Consider the following 22,500-nt stretch of genomic DNA (forward strand, 5'->3'; position numbering starts at 1 on the left):
CGCGGAGGGTGAGAGCCCGGGGATCCACAGGGATCCAGAGGGATCCAAAGGGATCTAGGGAGGGATCTGGGAGGGATCCAGGGGCATCTGGGGGGATCCAAGTACCTGGACATCCCCAAGATGCTGGATGCAGAGGGTGAGAGCCAGGGGATCCATGGGGATCCATGGGGATCCAGAGGGATCTAGGGAGTGATCTGGGGGATCCAAGTACCTGGACATCCCCAAGATGCTGGATGCCGAGGGTGAGAGCCAGGGGGATCCAGGGGGATCCAAAGGGATCTTGGGAGGGATCTGAGGGGATCTGGGGGATCCAGGAGGATCTGGGGGATCCAAGTACCTGGACATCCCCAAGATGCTGGACGTGGAGGGTGAGAGCCAGGGTGATCTTAGGAGGGATCCACGATGATCCAGAGGGATCTGGGGGATCCAGAGGGATTCAGGGGGATCTAGGGAGGGATCTTGGGGGATCCGGAGGGATCTGGGGGGATCCAAGTACCTGGACATCCCCAAGATGTTGGATGCAGAGGGTGAGAGCCAGGGGATCCACAGGGATCCAGAGGGATCCAGAGGGATCTAGGGAGGGATCCAGGGGGATCTGGGAGGGATCTGAGGGATCCAAGTACCTGGACATCCCCAAGATGCTGGACGCAGAGGGTGAGGGCCTTGGGATCCATGGGGATCCAGAGGGATCTAGGGAGGGATCCACGGGGATCCAGAGGGATCTGGGGGGATCCAAGTACCTGGACATCCCCAAGATGTTGGACACCAAGGGTGAGATCCACGGGGGGAAACCAGAGGAAATCCATGGGGAAATCCATGGGGAATCTGCAGAAATCCCGTGGGAAATCCACGGGAGGAATCCGTGTGAAACCCCCCCGGATTCCGTGGGAATTCCGTGTGAAATCCGTAGGAGATTCTGTGGGAATCCGGTGTGGGATCCCTGGGAATTCTTTGTGGGATCCCTGGGGGAATTCCATGTGGAATCCCTGTGGGAATTCCGTGTGGGATCCCTGTCGGAATTCCGTGTGGGATCCCTGTCGGAATTCCGTGTGGGATCCCTGTGGGAATTCCATGTGGGATCCCTGGGAATCCCCTGGGAATTCTGTGTGGGATCCCTGGGAATTCTGTGTGGAATTCCATGTGGGATCCCTGGGAATGCCCTGGGCCCTTCAGACCCTCGGGGTGGGGGTGGGGGGAAGGAAAGGCCAAACCCCTGACCCCCTGGGGGGGTGTGGAAATCCCCCCCTGGGGATTCCCAGCATTCCCTGGATCCCAGAATTCCCGTTTTTCCCGCTCAGACATCGTGGGGACGCTGCGGCCGGACGAGAAGGCCATCATGACCTACGTGTCCTGCTTCTACCACGCCTTCTCCGGGGCACAGAAGGTGCTGGGGGCTGGGATTTGGGATCTGGGAACTGGGATTGGGATCTGGGAGCTGGGATTGGGATCTGGGAGCTGGGATTTGGGATCTGGGATGGGCCATCATGACCTACGTGTCCTGCTTCTACCACGCCTTCTCCGGGGCACAGAAGGTGCTGGGGGCTGGGATTGGGGGCTGGGAACTGGGATTTGGGGGCTGGGAACTGGGATTGGGATCCAGGAGCTGGGATTGGGAGCTGGGATTGGGATCTGGGATGGGCCATCATGACCTACGTGTCCTGCTTCTACCACGCCTTCTCCGGGGCACAGAAGGTGCTGGGGGCTGGGATTGGGGGCTGGGAACTGGGATTTGGGAGCTGGGAGCTGGGATTGGGATCCAGGAGCTGGGATTGGGATCCAGGAGCTGGGATTGGGATCCAGGAGCTGGGATTGGGGATCCAGGAGCTGGGATTGGGATCTGGGAGCTGGGATTTGGGATCCAGGAGCTGGGATTGGGATCCAGGAGCTGGGATTGGGGTCTGGGAGCTGGGATTGGGATCTGGGATGGGGCCATCATGACCTACGTGTCCTGCTTCTACCACGCCTTCTCCGGGGCACAGAAGGTGCTGGGGGCTGGGATTGGGGTCTGGGGGCTGGGATTGGGATCTGGGGGCTGGGATTGGGATCTGGGAGCTGGGATGGGGATCTGGGAGCTGGAATTGGGGTCTGGGAACTGGGATTTGGGGGCTGGGAATTGGGATTGGGAGCTGGGAGTTGGGATGGGCCATCATGACCTACGTGTCCTGCTTCTACCACGCCTTCTCCGGGGCACAGAAGGTGCTGGGGGCTGGGATTGGGGGCTGGGAACTGGGATTGGGATCCAGGAGCTGGGATTGGGATCCAGGAGCTGGGATTGGGATCCAGGAGCTGGGATTGGGGTCTGGGAGCTGGGATTTGGGGGCTGGGAACTGGGATTTGGGGGCTGGGAGCTGGGATTGGGATCCAGAGGGAGGGGAGTGGGCTCTGCCTCTGCTGCTGGGCCACGTCCTGGGGGGCTCCTCCTGCTTCCCATTCCTTTATTCTCTTCCTTTATCCTTTCCTTTATTCTTTTCTTTCATCCCTTTTTTTTATCCCGTGCTTTATTTCCTTTTTTCTTACCATATGTTCCCTTTTTTTATTCGTTTCTTTCCTGCCCTTCCTTTATTCCTTCCTCCATTCCTTCCTTTATTCCTTCCTTCCTTTATCCCTTTCTTAATTCCCTTTCCGTGTTGTTTTCCCTTTTTTTCCCTCTGATTTCCCTGCATTTCCCTCCCCTTTTCCCTTCCTTTTTCCTTCTCTCTGATTTCCTTGCATTTCACTCCCCTTTTGGTTCTTTCCCTGTGATTTCTCTGCATTTCACTCCCCTTTTCCCTTCCCTTTTATTTCTCTCCCTGTGATTTCCTTGGATTTCACTCCCCTTTTGGTTCTTTCCCTCTGATTTCCCTGCATTTCACTCCCCTTTTGGTTCTTTTCCTCTGATTTCCCTGCATTTCACTCTCCTTTTCCCTTCCTTTTTCCTTCTCTCCCTGTGATTTCGTTGGATTTCACTCCCCTTTTCCCTTTCCTTCCATTCCCTTCCCTTTTCCTTCTCTCCCTGTGATTTCCCTGCATTTCACTCCTCTTTTCCTCCTCTCCGTGTTTTTTTTCCCTGGATTCTCCTGGATGTCCCTGGATTCTCCTGGATGTCCCTGGATTTCTCTGGATTCTCCTGGATGTCCCTGGATTCTCCTGGATCCCCCTGGATCCCCCTGGATTCTCCTGGATTCCCCTGGATGTCCCTGGATCCCCTGGATTCTCCTGGATCCCCCTGGATTCCCCTGGATTCCCCTGGATCCCCTGGATGTCCCTGGATCCCCTGGATCCCCTGGATGTCCCTGGATCCCCCTGGATCCCCTGGATCCCCCTGGATCCCCCTGGATTTCCCTGGATCCCGCTGGATTTCCCTGGATCCCCCTGGATTCTCCTGGATTCCCCTGGATCCCCCTGGATTCCCCTGGATCCCCCTGGATTCCCCTGGATCCCCCTGGATTCTCCTGGATCCCGCTGGATCCCCTGGATGTCCCTGGATTCTCCTGGATCCCCCTGGATGTCCCTGGATTCTCCTGGATTCCCCTGGATGTCCCTGGATTCCCCTGGATCCCCCTGGATTCTCCTGGATCCCCCTGGATGTCCCTGGATTCTCCTGGATTCCCCTGGATCCCCCTGGATTCTCCTGGATTCCCCTGGATGTCCCTGGATCCCCTGGATGTCCCTGGATCCCCTGGATCCCGCTGGATCCCGCTGGATCCCCGTCCTGCAGGCGGAGACGGCTGCGAATCGGATCTGCAAAGTGCTGGCCGTGAACCAGGAGAACGAGCAGCTCATGGAGGATTACGAGCGCCTGGCCAGTGATGTGAGGACCCAAAAACACCCCAGAACACCCCAAAAACCACCCCAAAACAGCCCAAAATACCCCAGAAACACTCAACCCTCTGAACATCCAAAACACCCCAAAACACCCCCAAAACACCCCCAAAACTCCTCCAAATCCCACCCTGAGCTCCCCTCAGGGAGGACTACGAGCGCCTGGCCAGCGATGTGAGGACCCAAAAACACCCCAAAACACCCCAAAATACCCCAAAACCATCCCAAAACACCCCAAAAAACCATCCCAAAACACCCCCAAAACACCCCCAAAACACCCCCAAAATCCCACCCTGAGCTCCCCTCAGGGAGGACGACGAGCGCCTGGCCAGCGATGTGAGGACCCAAAACCACCCCAAAACACCCCAAAAAACACCCCAAAACACCCCCAAAACACCCCAGAAACACCCAAACTTCCAAACATCCAAAACACCCCAAAACACCCCAAAACACCCCCAAATCCTCCTGAAATCCCACCTGGCTCCCCTCAGGGAGAACGTAGCCTACTGCGATGTGAGGACCCAAAACCACCCCAAAACACCCCAGAAACACCCAAACCTCTCAATGTCTAAAACACCCCAAAACACCCCCAAAACACCCCAAAACACCCCAAAACACCCCCAAAACACCCCAAAAAACCATCCCAAAACACCCCCAAAAAACACCCCCAAATCCTCCTGAAATCCCACCCTGAGCTCCCCTCAGGGAGGACGACAAACCTGACCAGTGATGTGAGGGGGGGGGACACCCCAAAGTCCCTCAAATCCCTCCCAAATCCCCTTTATTCCCATTTCCCAGCTCCTGGCGTGGATCCAGCGCACGATCCCCTGGCTGGAACCCCAGGATGATCCCAAATCCCTGTTTTTTCCCCCATTCCCAGCTCCTGGCGTGGATCCAGTGCACGATCCCCTGGCTGGACGATCCCCAGAGACGATCCCAAATCCCTTTTTTTCCCCATTTTCCCAGCTCCTGGCGTGGATCCAGCGCCCCATCCCCTGGCTGGAATCCCAGGACCCCCAGAAGACGATCCCAAATCCCCTTTTTTTCCCCCATTTCCCAGCTCCTGGCGTGGATCCAGCGCACCATCCCCTGGCTGGAATCCCGGGACCCCCAGAAGACGATCCCAAATCCCGTTTTTTTCCCCTTTTCCCAGCTCCTGGCGTGGATCCAGCGCACCATCCCCTGCCTGGAGTCCCGGGACAATCCCAAATCCCCTTTTTTTCCCCTTTTCCCAGCTCCTGGCGTGGATCCAGCGCACCATCCCCTGGCTGGAATCCCGGGACCCCCAGAAGACGATCCCAAATCCCCTTTTTTTCCCCCATTCCCAGCTCCTGGCGTGGATCCAGCGCACCATCCCCTGGCTGGAGTCCCGGGACCCCCAGAGGACAATCCCAAACTCCCTTTTTTCCCCCATTTCCAGCTCCTGGCGTGGATCCAGCGCACCATCCCCTGCCTGGAATCCCAGGATGATCCCAAATCCCCTTTTTTTCCCCCATTTCCCAGCTCCTGGCGTGGATCCAGCGCACTATCCCCTGCTTGGAATCCCGGGACCCCCAGAAGACGATCCCAAACCCCATTTAACCCCATTCCCACATTCCCAATCCCTATTTTCCAGCTCCTGGCGTGGATCCAGCGCACCATCCCCTGCCTGGAATCCCAGGACAATCCCAAATCCCTGTTTATTCCCCTTTTCCCAGCTCCTGGCGTGGATCCAGCGCACCATCCCCTGGCTGGAATCCGGGACCCCAGAAGACGATCCCAAATCCCCTTTTTTTCCCCCATTTCCCAGCTCCTGGCGTGGATCCAGTGCACGATCCCCTGGCTGGAATCCCAGGATGATCCCAATCCCTTTTTTATTCCCATTTTCCCAGCTCCTGGCGTGGATCCAGCGCACTATCCCCTGCCTGGAATCCCAGGACCCCCAGAAGACGATCCCAATCCCTGTTTATTCCCATTTTTACATTCCCAATCCCCTTTTTTTCCCCTTTTCCCAGCTCCTGGCGTGGATCCAGCGCACGATCCCCTGCCTGGAATCCCGGGACCCCCAGAAGACGATCCCAAATCCCCTTTTTTCCCCCATTTCCCAACTCCTGGCATGGATCCAGCGCACGATCCCGTGGTTGGAATCCCGGGACCCCCAGAAGACGATCCCAAATCCTGTTTAACCCCATTCCCACATTCCCAATCCCTCTTTTCCCAGCTCCTGGCGTGGATCCAGCGCACCATCCCCTGCCTGGAGTCCCGGGATCCCCAGAAGACGATCCCAAATCCCTGTTTATTCCCATTCCCACATTCCCAAACCCTGTTTTTTCCCCCGTTTCCAGCTCCTGGCGTGGATCCAGTGCACGATCCCGTGGCTGGAATCCCAGGATCCCCAGAAGACGATCCCAAATCCCTGTTTTTTCCCCTTTTCCCAGCTCCTGGCGTGGATCCAGCGCCCCATCCCCTGGCTGGATCCCGGGACCCCCAGAAGACGATCCCAAATCCCCTTTTTTTCCCCTTTTCCCAGCTCCTGGCGTGGATCCAGCGCACCATCCCCTGCCTGGAGTCCCAGGACAATCCCAAATCCCTGTTTATTCCCCATTTCCCAGCTCCTGGCGTGGATCCAGCGCACCATCCCCTGGCTGGAATCCCGGGACCCCAGAAGACGATCCCAAATCCCCTTTATTCCCATTTCCCAGCTCCTGGAGTGGATCCAGCGCCCCATCCCCTGGCTGGAATCCCGGGATGATCCCAAATCCCCTTTTTTCCCCCCATTCCCAGCTCCTGGCGTGGATCCAGCGCACGATCCCGTGGTTGGAATCCCGGGACCCCCAGAAGACGATCCCAAATCCCCTTTTTTTCCCCCATTTCCCAGCTCCTGGCGTGGATCCAGCGCACCATCCCTGCCTGGAATCCCGGGACGATCCCAAATCTTTATTCCCATTTTTACATTCCCAATCCCTGTTTTCCCAGCTCCTGGCGTGGATCCAGCGCACCATCCCCTGCCTGGAATCCCAGGATCCTCAGAGGATGATCCCAAACTCCCTTTTTTTCCCCATTTCCAGCTCCTGGCGTGGATCCAGCGCACCATCCACGTGGCTGGAATCCTGGACCCCAGAAGACGATCCCAAATCCATTTAACCCCATTCCCACATTCCCAATCCCTCTTCCCCAGCTCCTGACGTGGATCCAGCTGCACCATCCCCTGGCTGGGAATCTCGGGATCCCGCAGAAGACGATCCCAAATCCTGTTTATTCCCATTCCCACATTCCCAAACCCTGTTTTCCCCGTTTCTAGCTCTGGCGTGGATCCAGCGCCGATCCCGTGGCTGGAATCCCAGGATCCCCAGAAGACGATCCCAAATCCCCTTTTCTCCCATTTTCCCAGCTCCTGGCGTGTATCCAGCGCCCCATCCCCTGGCTGGAATCCCGGGACCCCCAGTAGACGATCCCAAATCCTGTTTATTCCCATTTTCCCAGCTCCTGGCGTGGATCCAGCGCACCATCCCCTGCCTGGAATCCCGGGATGATCCCAAATCCCCTTTTTTTCCCCCATTCCCAGCTCCTGGCGTGGATCCAGCGCACCATCCCCTGGTTGGAATCCCGGGACCCCCAGAAGACGATCCCAAATCCCTATTTTTTCCCCTTTTCCCAGCTCCTGGCGTGGATCCAGCACCCCATCCCCTGCCTGGAGTCCCAGGATGATCCCAAATCCCTGTTTTTTCCCATTTTCCCAGCTCCTGGCGTGGATCCAGCGCACGATCCCCTGGCTGGAGTCCCGGGACCCCCAGAAGACGATCCCGGCCATGCAGCAGAAGCTGGAGGATTTCCGGGAGTACCGGCGGGTGCACAAACCCCCCAAGGTGCAGGAGAAATGCCAGCTGGAGATCAACTTCAACACCCTGCAGACCAAGCTGCGCCTCAGCGGCCGCCCCGCCTTCATGCCCTCCGAGGGAAGGATGGTCTCGGTGAGTTTGGGGGGATTTGGGGGTCCCAGAGGAGATTTAGGGGGGATTTGGGGGTCCCACAGGGGATTTGAGGGGGATTTGGGGGTCTCAGAGGGGATTTGGGGGAGATTTGAGGGGCAAATCCTTGTTGGGGTGCTCGAAATCCACCCCTAAACCACCCCAAACCCACCCCACATTCATGCCCTCCGAGGGGAGGATGGTCTCGGTGGGTACGGGGGTCCCACAGGGATTTGGGGGTTTTGGGGGTCCCACAGGGGATTTGGGGGATTTGGGGGTCCCAGAGGATTTGGGGGATTTGGGGGGATTTAGGGGGTAAATCCTCCTCAGGGTGTCACAAACCCACCCCAAACCCACCCACATTCATGCCCTCCGAGGGCAGGGTGGTCTCGGTGGGTCTAGGGGAATTCAGGGGATTTGGGGGTCCCAGAGGGGATTTAGGGGTCCCACAGGGGATCTGGGGGGGATTTGAGGGGTCCTGGAGGGGTTTTGGGGGGGTAAATCCTCCTCAGGGTGTCACAAAACCACCCCAAACCCACCCCACATTCATGCCCTCCGAGGGCAGGGTGGTCTCAGTGGGTTTGGGGGTCCCACAGGGGATTTGGGGAGGTTTTTTGGGGGTAAATCCTCCTCAGGGCGTCACAAACCCACCCCAAACCCACCCCACATTCATGCCCTCCGAGGGGAGGATGGTCTTGGTGGGTATGAGGTCATTTGGGGGTCCCACAGGGGATTTGGGGGTCCCACAGGGGATTTGGGGGTCCTGGGGGGCATTTGGGGGGTCCCACAGGGGATTTGGGGAGGTTTTTGGGGGGGTAAATCCTCCTCAGGGTGTCACAAACCCACCCCAAACCCACCCCACATTCATGCCCTCCGAGGGAGGATGGTCTCGGTGAGTTTGGGGGTCCCACAGGGATTTGGGGGTCCCACAGGGATTTGGGGGTCCCACAGGGATTTGAGGGATTTGAGGGCAAATCCTTGTTGGGGTGCTCAAAATCCACCCTAAACCACCCCAAACCCACCCCACATTCATGCCCTCCGAGGGCAGGATGGTCTCGGTGAGTTTGGGGGATTTGGGAGTCTCAGAGGAGATTTAGGGGATTTGGGGGTCCCAGAGGAGATTTGGGGGGTTTTGGAGGTAAATCCTCCTCAGGGTGTCATAAACCCACCCCAAACCCGCCCTGCATTCATGCCCTCCGAGGGAGGATGGTCTCGAGTGAGTTTGGGGTCCCACAGGGATTTGGGGTTCCTGGGGGATCTGGGGGATTTGGGGTCTCAGAGGGGATTTAGGGAGAGATTTGGGGGGCAAATCATTGTTGGGGTACTCGAAATCCACCCCTGAACCACCCCAAACCCACCCCACATTCATGCCCTCCGAGGGCAGGGTGGTCTCAGTGGGTTTGGGAGTCCCACAGGGATTTGGGGAGGTTTTGGGGTAAATCTCCTCAGGGTGTACAAACCCACCCCAAACCCGTCCAGCTGGGCGCCTTCCACGGGCAGGGTGGGCTCAGGGGGCTCTGGGGGGGTTGGGTGACCCAGGGGTTTTGGGGTCCCTCACCCCATTTTTGGGGCCCCAGGACATCAGGGGTTTTGGGGTGCCCTGACCCCCATTTTTGGAGTGCCCAGGACATCGGAGCGGGTTGGAGTGGGGTCAGCTCTGCCTGGGGGCCTCTGGGTGTGTCAGGGGGGCTCTGGGGTTTGGGGTGACCCCAGGGGGTTTTGGGGTCCCTCTCACCCCATTTTTTGGGGCCCCCAGGACATCGGGGCAGGGTGGCAGCATCTGGAGCGGGGTCAGCTCTGCCTGGGGGGGCTCTGGGTGTGTCAGGGGGTTTTGGGGTGACCCCAGGGGGTTTTGGGGTACCCTGACCCCCATTTTTGTGCCCCCCAGGACATCGGGGCAGGGTGGCAGAGGCTGGAGCAGGCAGAGAAGGGGCACGAGGAGCGGGGTCAGCTCTGCCTGGGGGGGCTCTGGGGGGGCTCTGGGAGGGCTCTGGGGTTTTGGGGTACCCTGATCCCCGTTTTTGGGGTGCCCAGGACATCAGGGGGGTTTTGGGGTGCCCTGATCCTGGTTTTGTGCCCCCAGGACATCGGGCGGGCTGGCAGAGGCTGGAGCAGGCAGAGAAGGGGCACGAGGCGGAGGTCAGCTCTGCCTGGGGGCGCACATGGGGGCTCTGGGGGTTTTGGGGTGCCCTGATCCCCGTTTTTGGGGCACCCAGGACATCAGGGGGGGTTTTGGGGTGCCCTGACCCCATTTTGTGCCCCCAGGACATTGGGGCAGGGTGGCAGAGGCTGGAGCAGGCAGAGAAGGGGCACGAGGAGCGGGGTCAGCCCTGCCCTGCCTGGGGGGGCTCTGGGTGTGTCTGGGGGGGCTCTGGGTGTGTCTGGGGGGGCTCTGGGTGTGTCTGGGGGTTTGGGGGGCTCTGGGGTTTTAGGGTACCCTGACCCCCATTTTGTGCCCCCAGGACATCGGGCAGGGTGGCAGAGGCTGGAGCAGGCAGAGAAGGGGCACGAGGTGGGGTCAGCTCTGCCTGGGGGGGCTCTGGGGGGGCTCTGGGTGTGTCTGGGGGTTTTGGGGTGCCCTGACCCCTATTTTTGTGCCCCCCAGGACATCGGGGCGGGCTGGCAGAGGCTGGAGCAGGCAGAGAAGGGGCACGAGGAGCGGGGTCAGCTCTGCCTGGGGGGGCTCTGGGTGTGTTTGGGGGGCTCTGGGTGTGTCTGGGGGTTTTGGGGTGCCCTGATCCCCATTTTTGTGCCCCCCAGGACATCGGGGCGGGCTGGCAGAGGCTGGAGCAGGCAGAGAAGGGGCACGAGGAGTGGGGTCAGCTCTGCCTGGGGGGGCTCTGGGTGTGTCTGGGGGGGCTCTGGATGTGTCTGGGAGTTTTGGGGTGACCCCAGGGGGTTTTGGGGTCCCTCTCACCCCATTTTTGGGGTGCCCAGGACATCGGGGCGGGCTGGCAGAGGCTGGAGCAGGCAGAGAAGGGGCACGAGGAGTGGCTCCTGACGGAGCTGCGGCGCCTCGAGCGCCTCGACCACCTGGCCGAGAAATTCCGGCAGAAAGCCTCGATCCACGAGGGATGGACTGAAGGTACCGGGCAGGGGGCGTGGGGGGCACAGGGGGGCCAAGGGGTGGCACAGGGCTCAGGGGGCTCAGGGGGTTCAGGGGGCTCGGGGTGGCACAGGGGGCTCAGGGGCTCAAGTGCCCCCACCTGTGCCCAGGAAGGAGGTGGCTCAGGGGGCTCAGAGGTGGCACAGGGGGTCAGGGGGCTCAGGGGTGGCACAGGGGCTCAGGGGTGGCACAGGGGCTCAGGGGGCTCAGGTGCCCCCACCTATGCCCAGGGAAGGAGGTGGCTCAGGGGGCTCAGAGGTGGCACAGGGGTCAGGGGTCTCAGGTACCCCCACCTATGCCAGGGAAGGAGGTGGCTCAGGGGGCTCAGAGGGTGGCACAGGGGCTCAGGGGGGGTTCAGGGGGTGGCTCAGGGGGCTCAGGGGGCTCAGGGGGGCTCAGGGTGGCACAGGGAGCTCAGGGGGTTCAGGTGGCTCAGGGGGCTCAGGGGGTTCAGGGGTGGCTAGGAGGTCAGGGGGGCTCAGGGGCTCAGGGGTTGGCTACAGGGGGCTCAGGGGGTTCAGGGGGCTCAGAGGTTTCAGGGGACCTCAGGGGATGGCACAGGGGGTGGCACAGGGGGATCAGGGGGTGACTCAGGGGGGCTCAGGGGGTTGACACAGGGGGTCAGGGGATCTCAGGGGGTTCAGGGGGGACTCAGGGAGGTGGCACAGGGGACTCAGGGGGGCTCAGGGGGTTCAGGGGGCACGGGGGGACTCAGGGGTGGCACAGGGGGCTCAGGGGGGCTCAGGGGGTGGCACAGGGGGCTCAGGGAGGCTCAGGGGGCTCAGGGGGGTTCAGGGGGCACAGGGGGACTCAGGGGGTGGCACAGGGGACTCAGGGGGCTCAGGGGAGGCTCAGAGGGGGCTCAGGGGGGCTCAGGGGCTCAAGGGTGGCACAGGGAGGATCAGGGGAACTCAGGGTGTGGCACAGGGGGCTCAGGGGGCTCAGGGGGTTCAGGGGGGCTCAGGGAGCTCAGGGGGTCTCAGGGGGCTCAGGGGAGCTCAGGGGGGCTCAGGGTTGGCTCAGGGGGCTCAGGGGGTGGCACAGGGGTTCAGGGTCTCAGGTACCCCACCTGTGCCCAGGGAAGGAGGGGGCTCAGGGGTGGCACAGGGGTCTCAGGTAGCCCCACCTGTGCAGAGGAAGGAGGGTGGCACAGGGGGACTCAGGGGCTCAGGGGTCTCAGGGGAGTTCAGGGGGTGGCACAGGGGGTTCAGGGGGCTCAGGGTTGGCACAGGGGTCTCAGGTACCCCCAATCTGTGCCCAGGAAGGAGGTTGCCCTCAGGGACTGGGACTACGGCTCGGCCTCCTGGCCCAGGTGGCACAGGGGGCTCAGGGGGTTCAGGGGGCTCAGGGGTGGCTCAGGGGGGCTCAGAGGGGTTCAGGGGGTGGCTCAGGGGGTTCAGGGTCTCAGGTACCCCCAATCTGTGCCCAGGGAAGGAGGTTGCCCTCAGGGACCGGGACTACGGCTCGGCCTCCTGGCCCAGGTGGCACAGGGGGCTCAGGGGGCTCAGGGGTCTCAGGGGTCTCAGGTGCCCCCACCTGTACCAGGAAGGAGAGGTGGTTCAGGGGTGGCTCAGGGGGCTCAGGGGTCTCAGGAGGCTCAGGGGGGCTCAGGGGACTCAGGGGAGGTGGCACAGGGGCTCAGGGGTCTCAGGTACCCTCCACCTGTGCCCAGGGAAGGAGGTGGCACAGAGGCTCAGGGGGTCTCAGGGGGCTCAGGGTGGCTCAGGGGCTCAGGGAGGTTCAGGGGGTGGCACAGGGGGCTCAGGGTCTCAAGTACCCCCACCTGTGCCCAGGGAAGGAGGTGGCACAGGGGGGTGGCAAAGGGGCTCAGGGGTGGCTACAGGGGGCTCAGGGGGTTCAGGGTCTCAGGTCCCCAATCTGTGCTCAGGGAAGGAGGTGGCACAGGGGCTCAGAGGGGCTCAGGGGTGGCACAGGGGCTCAGGGGGTTCAGGGGCTCAGGGGGCTCAGGGTCTCAGGTACCCCCACCTGTGCCCAGGGAAGGAGGTGGCACAGGGGGTGGCACAGGAGGCTCAGGGGCCACAGGGGACTCAGGGGTGGCACAGGGGCTCAGGGGGACTCAGGGGGCTCAGGGTTGGCACAGGGGGTTCAGGGTGGCACAGGGGCTCAGGGTTGGCACAGGGGGCTCAGGGGGCACAGGGGGCTCAGGGGTCTCAGGTACCCCCACCTGTGCCCAGGGAAGGAGGGTGGCTCAGGGGGCTCAGGGGTGGCACAGGGGCTCAGGGTTGGCACAGGGGGCTCAGGGGGTTCAGGGGGCTCAGGGGTTCAGGGGGTGGCACAGGGGTCTCAGGTACCCCAGTCTGTGCCCAGGGAAGGAGGTTGCCCTCAGGGACCGGGACTACGGCTCAGCCTCCTGGCCCAGGTGGCACAGGGGGCACAGGGGAGCTCAGGGGGTTCAGGGGTCTCAGGTACCCTCCACCTGTGCCCAGGAAGGAGGGGGCACAGAGGGGCTCAGGGGTCTCAGGGGTCTCAGGGGGTCTCAGGGGGGCTCAGGGGTGGCACAGGAGGCTCAGGGGGTTCAGGGGTGGCACAGGGGGCTCAGGGTCTCAAGTACCCCCACCTGTGCCCAGGGAAGGAGGGGCTCAGGGGGTGGCACAGGGGGCTCAGGGGGCCACAGGGGACTCAGGGGTGGCACAGGGGCTCAGGGGGACTCAGGGGGCTCAGGGTTGGCACAGGGGGCTCAGGGGGGCACAGGGGCTCAGGGTCTCAGGTACCCCCACCTGTGCCCAGGGAAGGAGGTGGTTCAGGGGTGGCACAGGGGGGGTTCAGGGGTGGCACAGGGGCTCAGGGGGGCTCAGGGGGCTCAGGAGGTGGCACAGGGGACTCAGGGGTCTCAGGTGCCCCCACCTGTGCCCAGGGAAGGAGGTGGCACAGGGGTGGCACAGGGGGCTCAGGGGGTGGCACAGGGGGCTCAGGGGGTGGCACAGGGGTCTCAGGGGGGCTCAGGGGTCTCAGGGGGTCTCAGGTGCCCCCACCTGTGCCCAGGAAGGAGGTTGCCCTCAGGGACCGGGACTACGGCTCGGCCTCCTGGCCCAGGTGGCACAGAGGGGTTCAGGGGCTCAGGGTTGGCACAGGGGGCTCAGGGGGGTTCAGGGGGGCTCAGGGGGCTCAGGGGGCTCAGGGGGTTCAGGGGGCTCAAGGGGCTCAGGGTGGCACAGGGGAGCAGGGGGAACTCAGGGTGTGGCACAGGGACTCAGGGGGCTCAGGAGTGGCTCAGGGGCTCAGGGGTGGCTCAGGGGGCTCAGGGGGGTTCAGGGGGTGGCACAGGGGGCTCAGGGGTCTCAGGTACCCCAATCTGTGCCCAGGGAAGGAGGTGGCACAGGGGTTCAGGGGGTGGCTCAGGGGGTTCAGGGGTCTCAGGTACCCCCAATCTGTGCCCAGGGAAGGAAGTTGCCCTCAGGGACCGGGACTACTGGCTCGGCCTCCTGGCCCAGGTGGCACAGGGGTTCCAGGGGTTCAGGGGGTTCAGGGGGGCTCAGGGGGCTCAGGGGGGTTCAGGGGGCTCAGGGGTCTCAGGTACCCCCAAACTGTGCCCAGGGAAGGAGGTGGCCCTCAGGGACCGGGACTACTGGCTCGGCCTCCTGGCCCAGGTGGCACAGGGGGCTCAGAGGGGCTCAGGGGGGCACAGGGGTTCAGGGGGGCTCAGGGGGCTCAGGGGGTTCAGGGGTGGCTCAGGGTCTCAGGTGCCCCCAATCTGTGCCCAGGGAAGGAGGGGGCTCAGGGGTCTCTGGGGGGTTCAGGGGTGGCACAGGGGGGCTCAGGGGTTGGCACAGGGGGCTCAGGGGGGCTCAGGGGTGGCACAGGGGTCTCAGGTACCCCCCAATCTGTGCCCAGGGAAGGAGGTTGCCCTCAGGGACCGGGACTACGGCTCGGCCTCCCTGGCCCAGGTTCGGGCCCTGCTCCGCAAACACGAGGCCTTCGAGTCCGACCTGGCCGCGCACCAGGACAGGGTGGAGCAGATTGCAGCCATTGCCCAGGAACTGAAGTATGGGAGACCCTAAAACCCCTCTAAATAACCCTAAATAACCCCAAAACCACCCCAAAATACCCCCCTAACTGATCACAGCCATTGCCCAGGAACTCAAGTATGGGAGACCCCAAAATAACCCTAAACCACCCCAAAATACCCCCAAAATCACCCCCCAGCAGATTGCAGCCATTCCTAGGGAACTCAAGTATAGGAGACCCCAAAACCCCCAAAATACCCCAAAATAACCCCAAAATACTCCCAATCACCCTATGAGCAGATTGCAGCCATTGCCCAGGAACTCCAAGTATCGGGAGACCCTAAAATAACCCCAAACCCCCAAAAATAACCCCAAAATACCCCCAAATCACCCCTGAGCAGATTGCAGCCATTGCCCAGGAACTCAAGTATGGGAGACCCTAAAATAACCCCAAACCCCCCCAAAATAACCCCAAAATACCCCCAAATCACCCCTGAGCAGATTGCAGCCATTGCCCAGGAACTCAAGTATGGGAGACCCCAAAATAACCCTAAATACCCCCAAAATACCCCCAAATCACCCCCCAGCAGATTGCAGCCATTGCCCAGCAACTCAAGTATGAGAGACCCCAAAACCCCCCAGAATAACCCCAAAATAACCCCAAATCACCCCCCAGCAGATTGCAGCCATTGCCCAGCAACTCAAGTATGAGAGACCCCAAAACCCCCCAGAATAACCCCAAAATAACCCCAAAATACCCCCAAAATAACCCCAAAATCACCCCCCAACTGATCACGGCCATTGCCCAGGAACTCAAGTATGGGAGACCCCAAAATAACCCTAAATACCCCAAAATAACCCCAAAATAACCCTAAAATCACCCCAGCAGATTGCAGCCATTGCCCAGGAACTCAAGTATGAGAGCCCAAAAACCCCCAAAACCACCCCAAAATACCCCCAGAAATAACCCCAAAATACCCCCAACTGATCACGGCACTGCCCAGGAACTCCAAGTATGGGAGACCCCAAAATAACCCTAAACTACCCCAAAATAACCCCAAAATACCCCCAAATCACCCCCAAATCACCCCAAATCACCTGAGCAGATTGCAGCCATCGCCCAGAGAGCTCCAAGTATGGGAGACCCCAAAATAACCCTAAATACCCCAAAATAACCCCAAAAATACCCCCAAATCACCCCAGCAGATTGCAGCCATTGCCCAGGAACTCAAGTATGGGAGACCCCAAAACCCCCCCAAAACAACCCCAAAACCCCCCTAAATAACCCCAAAATAACCCCCCAACTGATCACGGCCATTGCCCAGGAACTCAAGTATGGGAGACCCCAAAATAACCCTAAATAACCCCAAAATAACCCCAAAATAACCCCAAATCACCCCTGAGCAGATTGCAGCCATTGCCCAGGAACTCAAGTATGGGAGACCCTAAAATAACCCTAAATAACCCCAAAATAACCCCAAAATAACCCCAAATCACCCCTGAGCAGATTGCAGCCATTGCCCAGGAACTCAAGTATGGGAGACCCCAAAATAACCCTAAATAACCCCAAAATAACCCCAAAATACCCCCAAATCACCCCCAAATCACCCCTGAGCAGATTGCAGCCATTGCCCAGGAACTCAAGTATGGGAGACCCTAAAACCCCCCTAAATAACCCCAAAATAACCCCCTGAGCAGATTGCAGCTATTGCCCAGGAACTCAAGTATGGGAGACCCTAAAATAATCCTAAATAACCCCAAAACAACCCCAAAATCACCCCTGAGCAGATTGCGGCCATTGCCCAGGAACTCAAGTATGGGAGACCCTAAAATAACCCTAAATAACCCCAAAATACCCCCAAAATACCCCCAAATCACCCCTGAGCAGATTGCGGCCATTGCCCAGGAACTCAAGTATGGGAGACCCCAAAATAACCCTAAATACCCCCAAAATAACCCCAAAATAACCCCAAAATACGCCCTGAGCAGATTGCAGCCATTGCCCAGGAACTCAAGTATGGGAGACCCTAAAAGAACCCTAAATACCCCCAAAATACCCCCAAAATACCCCCAAATCACCCCCAAATCACCCCAAGCAGATTGCAGCCAAACCCACCCCAAAATAACCCCAAAATACCCCCAAATCCCCCCCCGAGCAGATTGCAGCTATTGCCCAGGAACTCAAGTATGGGAGACCCCAAAATAACCCTAAATACCCCCAAAATAACCCCAAAATACCCCCCCCCAACTGATTGCAGCCATTGCCCAGGAACTCAAGTATGGGAGACCCCAAAATAACCCTAAATAACCCCAAAATACCCCAAATCACCCCCCAGCAGATTGCAGCCATTGCCCAGGAACTCAAGTATGGGAGACCCCAAAATAACCCTAAATAACCCCAAAATAACCCCAAAATAACCCCCTGAGCAGATTGCAGCCATTGCCCAGGAACTCAAGTATGGGAGACCCCAAAATAACCCTAAATACCCCCAAAATAACCCCAAAATACCCCCAAATCACCCCCAAATCACCCCGAGCAGATTGCAGCCAAACCCACCCCAAAATAACCCCAAAATACCCCCAAATCACCCCTGAGCAGATTGCAGCCATTGCCCAGGAACTCAAGTATGGGAGACCCCAAAACTAACCCCAAAATAACCCCAAAATAACCCCCAAAATACCCCCAAATCACCCCCCAGCATATTGCAGCCATTGCCCAGGAACTCAAGTATGGGAGACCCCAAAATAACCCTAAATAACCCCAAAATAACCCCAAAATACCCCCAAAATCACCCCCCAGCAGATTGCAGCCATTGCCCAGGAACTCAAGTATGGGAGACCCTAAAACCCCTCTAAATAACACCTAAATAACCCCAAAATAACCCCAAAACACCCCCCCAACTGATCACGGCCATTGCCCAGGAACTCAAGTATGGGAGACCCTAAAATAATCCTAAATAACCCCAAAATAACCCCAAAATACCCCCAAAATCACCCCCCAGCAGATTGCAGCTATTGCCCAGGAACTCAAGTATGAGAGACCCTAAAATAATCCTAAATAACCCCTAAATAACCTCAAAATACCCCCAAAATCACCCCCCAGCAGATTGCAGCCATTGCCCAGGAACTCAAGTATGGGAGACCCTAAAATAATCCTAAACCACCCCAAAATACCCCCAAATCACCCCTGAGCAGATTGCAGCCATTGCCCAGGAACTCAAGTATGGGAGACCCCAAAATAACCCTAAATACCCCCAAAATAACCCCAAAATACCCCCAAATCACCCCTGAGCAGATTGCAGCCATTGCCCAGGAACTCAAGTATGGGAGACCCTAAAATAATCCTAAACCACCCCAAAATACCCCCAAAATAACCCCAAAATACCCCCCCAACTGATCACGGCCATTGCCCAGGAACTCAAGTATGGGAGACCCTAAAATAACCCTAAATAACCCCAAAATAACCCCAAATCACCCCCCAGCAGATTGCAGCCATTGCCCAGGAACTCAAGTATGGGAGACCCCAAAATAACCCCAAACTCCCCCAAAATAACCCCAAAATACCCCCAAATCACCCCCCAGCAGATTGCAGCTATTGCCCAGCAACTCAAGTATGAGAGACCCCAAAACCCCCCAGAATAACCCCAAAATAACCCCAAAATACCCCCAAAATAACCTCAAATCACCCCCCAGCTGATTGCAGCCATTGCCCAGGAAGTCAAGTATGGGAGACCCCAAAACAACCCTAAATACCCCCAAAATAACCCCAAATCACCCCCAAATCACCCCCAAATCACCCCCCAGCAGATTGCAGCCATTGCCCAGGAACTCAAGTATGGGAGACCCCAAAACCCCCCAAACCCACCCCAAAATAACCCCAAATTACCCCCAAATCCCCCCCCCAGCAGATCACAACCACTATTCAATAACTAAACTGTAATAACCCTAAAACTGCCCTAAACCACCCCATTGCCCAATAACTGAACTCTAATAACCCTAAATCCCTCCAGAATAACCCCAAAATACCCCAAATTCCCACCCCCCGAGCAGGTGGCAGCCACCACCCCATAACTGAGCCATAAACCCCTAAATCACCCCCAAATCCCCCAAATCCCCCCAAAATCCCCCCAATTTCCCCCAGCGAGCTGGATTACTACGACTGGCTTAGCAGATGACAACCACCACCCCATAACTGAGCCATAAAACCCCCAAATCCCCCCAAATCCCCCCAAATCCCCCAAATCCCCCCCATTTCCCCCAGCGAGGTGGATTACTACGACTCCCCGAGCAGATCGAGACCCTCACCCCATAACTGAGCCATAAACCCCTAAATCCCCCAAATCCCCCAAACCTCCCCAAAATCCCCCATTTCCCCCAGCGAGCTGGATTACTACGACTCCTCGAGCGTGAACAGGCGCTGCCAGCGCATCTGCGACCAGTGGGACCTGCTGGGCTCCTCACCCACAGCCGCAGGGACGCCCTGGAGGTAGAGAAGGACCCCTAAAGAGGGAGGGATCCTTTTCCCAGGGCAGATCCCGACTTTCCCCTGGGTGTCCCCAGAAAACGGAGAAGCAGCTGGAGACGATCGACGAGCTGCACCTCGAGTACGCCAAGCGCGCCGCGCCCTTCAACAACTGGATGGAGAGCGCCATGGAGGACCTGCAGGACATGTTCATCGTGCACACCATCGAGGAGATACAGGTGGGGCCACCCCAAAAAAATGACCCCAAAAACGGCCCCAAAAAACGGCCCCAAAAAACACCCAAAGTGACCCGAAAATGACCCCAAAAAAACTCCCCTTCCCGAGTGTTTTTGGGCCGTTCTGTGGGTTCATCGTGCACACCATCGAGGAGATTCAGGTGGGGGAAACCCCAAAAAACTGACCCCAAAAAATGACACCTGAAATGACCCAAAAACACCCAAAGCGGCCCCAAAAAACGACACCCGAAATGACCCAAAAAGGGCCAAAGCGACCCCAAAAAACGACCCTTCCCGAGCGTTTTTGGGCTGTTCTGCGGGTTCATCGTGCACACCATCGAGGAGATTCAGGTGGGGCCACCCCAAAAAAACAGCCCCAAAAACGGCCCCAAAAAACACCCAAAGCGGCCCCAAAAAACGACACCCGAAATGACCCAAAAATGGCCAAAGGGGCCCCAAAAAAAGCGCCCCTTCCCGAGCGTTTTCGGGCCGTTCTCTGGGTTTATCGTGCACACCATCGAGGAGATTCAGGTGGGGGCACCCCAAAAAGGGCCTGATAGCCCCAAAAAATGCCCAAAAAGGCCCCAGGAACGGCCAAAACAGCCCCAGAAATGCCCTTGCCCGACCCGGGGTCCATCCCAGCCTGGGGCCATCCCGATCCTGGGGCCATCCCAACCCGGGGCCATCCCAACCCGGGGCCATCCCAGCCCGGGGCCATCCCAATCCTGGGACCATTCCGATCCTGGGGCCATCCCAGTCTTGATCTGGATCCATCAGGAGGCTGACCCGGTCCCAGTGCATGTCCATGGCAGTTCCTGCTGCTGATCCCAACCCGTGTCCATCCCAACCCGTGTCCATCCCAATCTGTGTCTGTGCTGGTTCCTGGTACTGATCCCAATCCATGTCCATCCCAATCCATGTCCATCCTAACCCCTGCCCGTTTTGTTTCCCGGTGCTGATCCCAGTCCCTGTCCATCCCAATCCCTGTCCATCCCAGTCCCTGTCCATCCCAGTCCCTCTCCGTGCCGTTTCCCGGTGCTGATCCCGCTCCCTGTCCATCCCAGTCCGTGTCCATCCCAACCCCTCTCCATGCCGTTTCCCAGTGCTGATCCCAATCCCTGTCCATCCCAGTCCGTGTCCATGCTGGTTCCTGGTGCTGATTCCAATCTGTGTCCATCCCAATCTGTGTCCATCCCAACCCCTGTCCATGCTGTTTCCCGGTGCTGATCCCGCTCCCTGTCCATCCCAATCCCTGTCCATCCCAACCCCTCTCCATGCCTCTCCCTGTCCATCCCAGTCCCTCTCCATGCCATTTCCCGGTTCTGATCCCTCTCCCTGTCCCCCCAGGGCCTGATCTCCGCCCACGACCAGTTCAAGTCGACGCTGCCGGAGGCGGACAAGGAGCGGGAGGCGATCCTGGCCATCCAGCGGGAAGCGCAGCGGGCGGCCGAGCTGCACGGGATCCTCCTGCCCCCTGGGAACCCCTACACCTCTGTCACCCCTCAGGTCATCAATGCCAAGTGGGAGAGGGTATGGATCCTGGGAATGGGATGGGATGGGATGGGATCCTGGGGATACCTGGGAATGGGATCCTGGGAATGGGATGGGAATGGGGATCTGCACGGGATCCTCCTGCCCCCAGGGAACCCCTACACATCAGTGACCCCTCAGGTCATCAATGCCAAGTGGGAGAGGGTATGGATCCTGGGGATACCTGGGAATGGGAATGGGATCCTGGGGGTCTGCACAGGATCCTGGGAATGGGATGGGAATGGGGAGCTGCACGGGATCCTCCTGCCCCCAGGGAACCCCTACACATCAGTGACCCCTCAGGTCATCAATGCCAAGTGGGAACGGGTATGGATCCTGGGAATGGGATGGGATGGGATGGGATGGGATCCTGGGGATGGGATGGGATGGGATGGAATGGGAATGGGGATCTGCACGGGATCCTCCTGCCCCCAGGGAACCCCTACACATCAGTGACCCCTCAGGTCATCAATGCCAAGTGGGAGAGGGTATGGATCCTGGGGATACCTGGGAATGGGATCCTGGGAATGGGATGGGATGGGATCCTGGGAATGGGATGGGATGGGATCCTGGGAATGGGATGGGATGGGATCCCCCAGGATGGGGATGGGGATCTGCACGGGATCCTCCTGCCCCCAGGGAACCCCTACACATCAGTCACCCCTCAGGTCATCAATGCCAAGTGGGAACGGGTATGGATCCTGGGAATGGGATGGGATGGGATCCTGGGGATGGGATGGGAATGGGATCCTGGGAATGGGGATCTGCACGGGATCCTCCTGCCCCCAGGGAACCCCTACACATCAGTGACCCCTCAGGTCATCAATGCCAAGTGGGAGAGGGTATGGATCCTGGGAATGGGATCCTGGGGTGGGAATGGGGATGGGGATACCCGGGAATGGGATGGGATGGGATCCTGGGGATACCCTGGAATGGGATGGGATGGGATCCTGGGAATGGGGATCTGCACGGGATCCTCCTGCCCCCAGGGAACCCCTACACCTCTGTCACCCCTCAGGTCATCAATGCCAAGTGGGAGAGGGTATGGATCCTGGGAATACCTGGGAATGGGATGGGATGGGATCCTGGGAATGGGGATGGGATCCTGGGAATGGGGATGGGGAGCTGCACGGGATCCTCCTGCCCCCTGGGAACCCCTACACATCAGTCACCCCTCAGGTCATCAATGCCAAGTGGGAGAGGGTATGGATCCTGGGAATGGGATCCTGGGGACACCCCGGGGGGTTTCTTTTCCCTCTTTCCCATGGATTTTCTCCCTGTTTTTTTCCCAATTTCCCATGGATTTTCCCCCTGTTTTTTTCCCATTTTTCTGTGGATTTTCCCCCTGTTTTTTTCCCCTCCTTCCCAAGGATTTTCCCCTTGTTGTTTTCCCTCTTTCCCGTGGTTTCTCCCCCTGTTTTTTTTCCCACTTTCCCATGGATTTTCCCCCCAT

At 59.1% G+C, this 22,500-nt stretch overlaps 1 protein-coding gene across 1 annotated transcript in view; it reads left to right on the forward strand.

Annotated features, from left to right (window-relative positions):
- Positions 1-518: 518 nt before the first annotated feature.
- Positions 519-22,500, forward strand: part of LOC126651519 (alpha-actinin-4-like) — a gene marked incomplete at its 3' end in the record, with an annotated part of 26,461 nt that continues 4,479 nt past the window's right edge. The window contains 10 exon segments of the mRNA XM_050337437.1: positions 519-654; positions 1,299-1,384; positions 3,698-3,790; positions 7,521-7,751; positions 10,686-10,833; positions 14,707-14,857; positions 19,198-19,271; positions 19,274-19,305; positions 19,380-19,520; positions 20,865-21,047. Of these exon segments, the coding sequence (XP_050193394.1) occupies positions 519-654; positions 1,299-1,384; positions 3,698-3,790; positions 7,521-7,751; positions 10,686-10,833; positions 14,707-14,857; positions 19,198-19,271; positions 19,274-19,305; positions 19,380-19,520; positions 20,865-21,047 (1,275 nt within the window).

Source organism: Myiozetetes cayanensis, unplaced genomic scaffold (genome assembly GCF_022539395.1).
Source record: "Myiozetetes cayanensis isolate MyiCay16 unplaced genomic scaffold, myiCay2020 scf650, whole genome shotgun sequence".
Taxonomy (NCBI): Eukaryota; Metazoa; Chordata; class Aves; order Passeriformes; family Tyrannidae; genus Myiozetetes; species Myiozetetes cayanensis.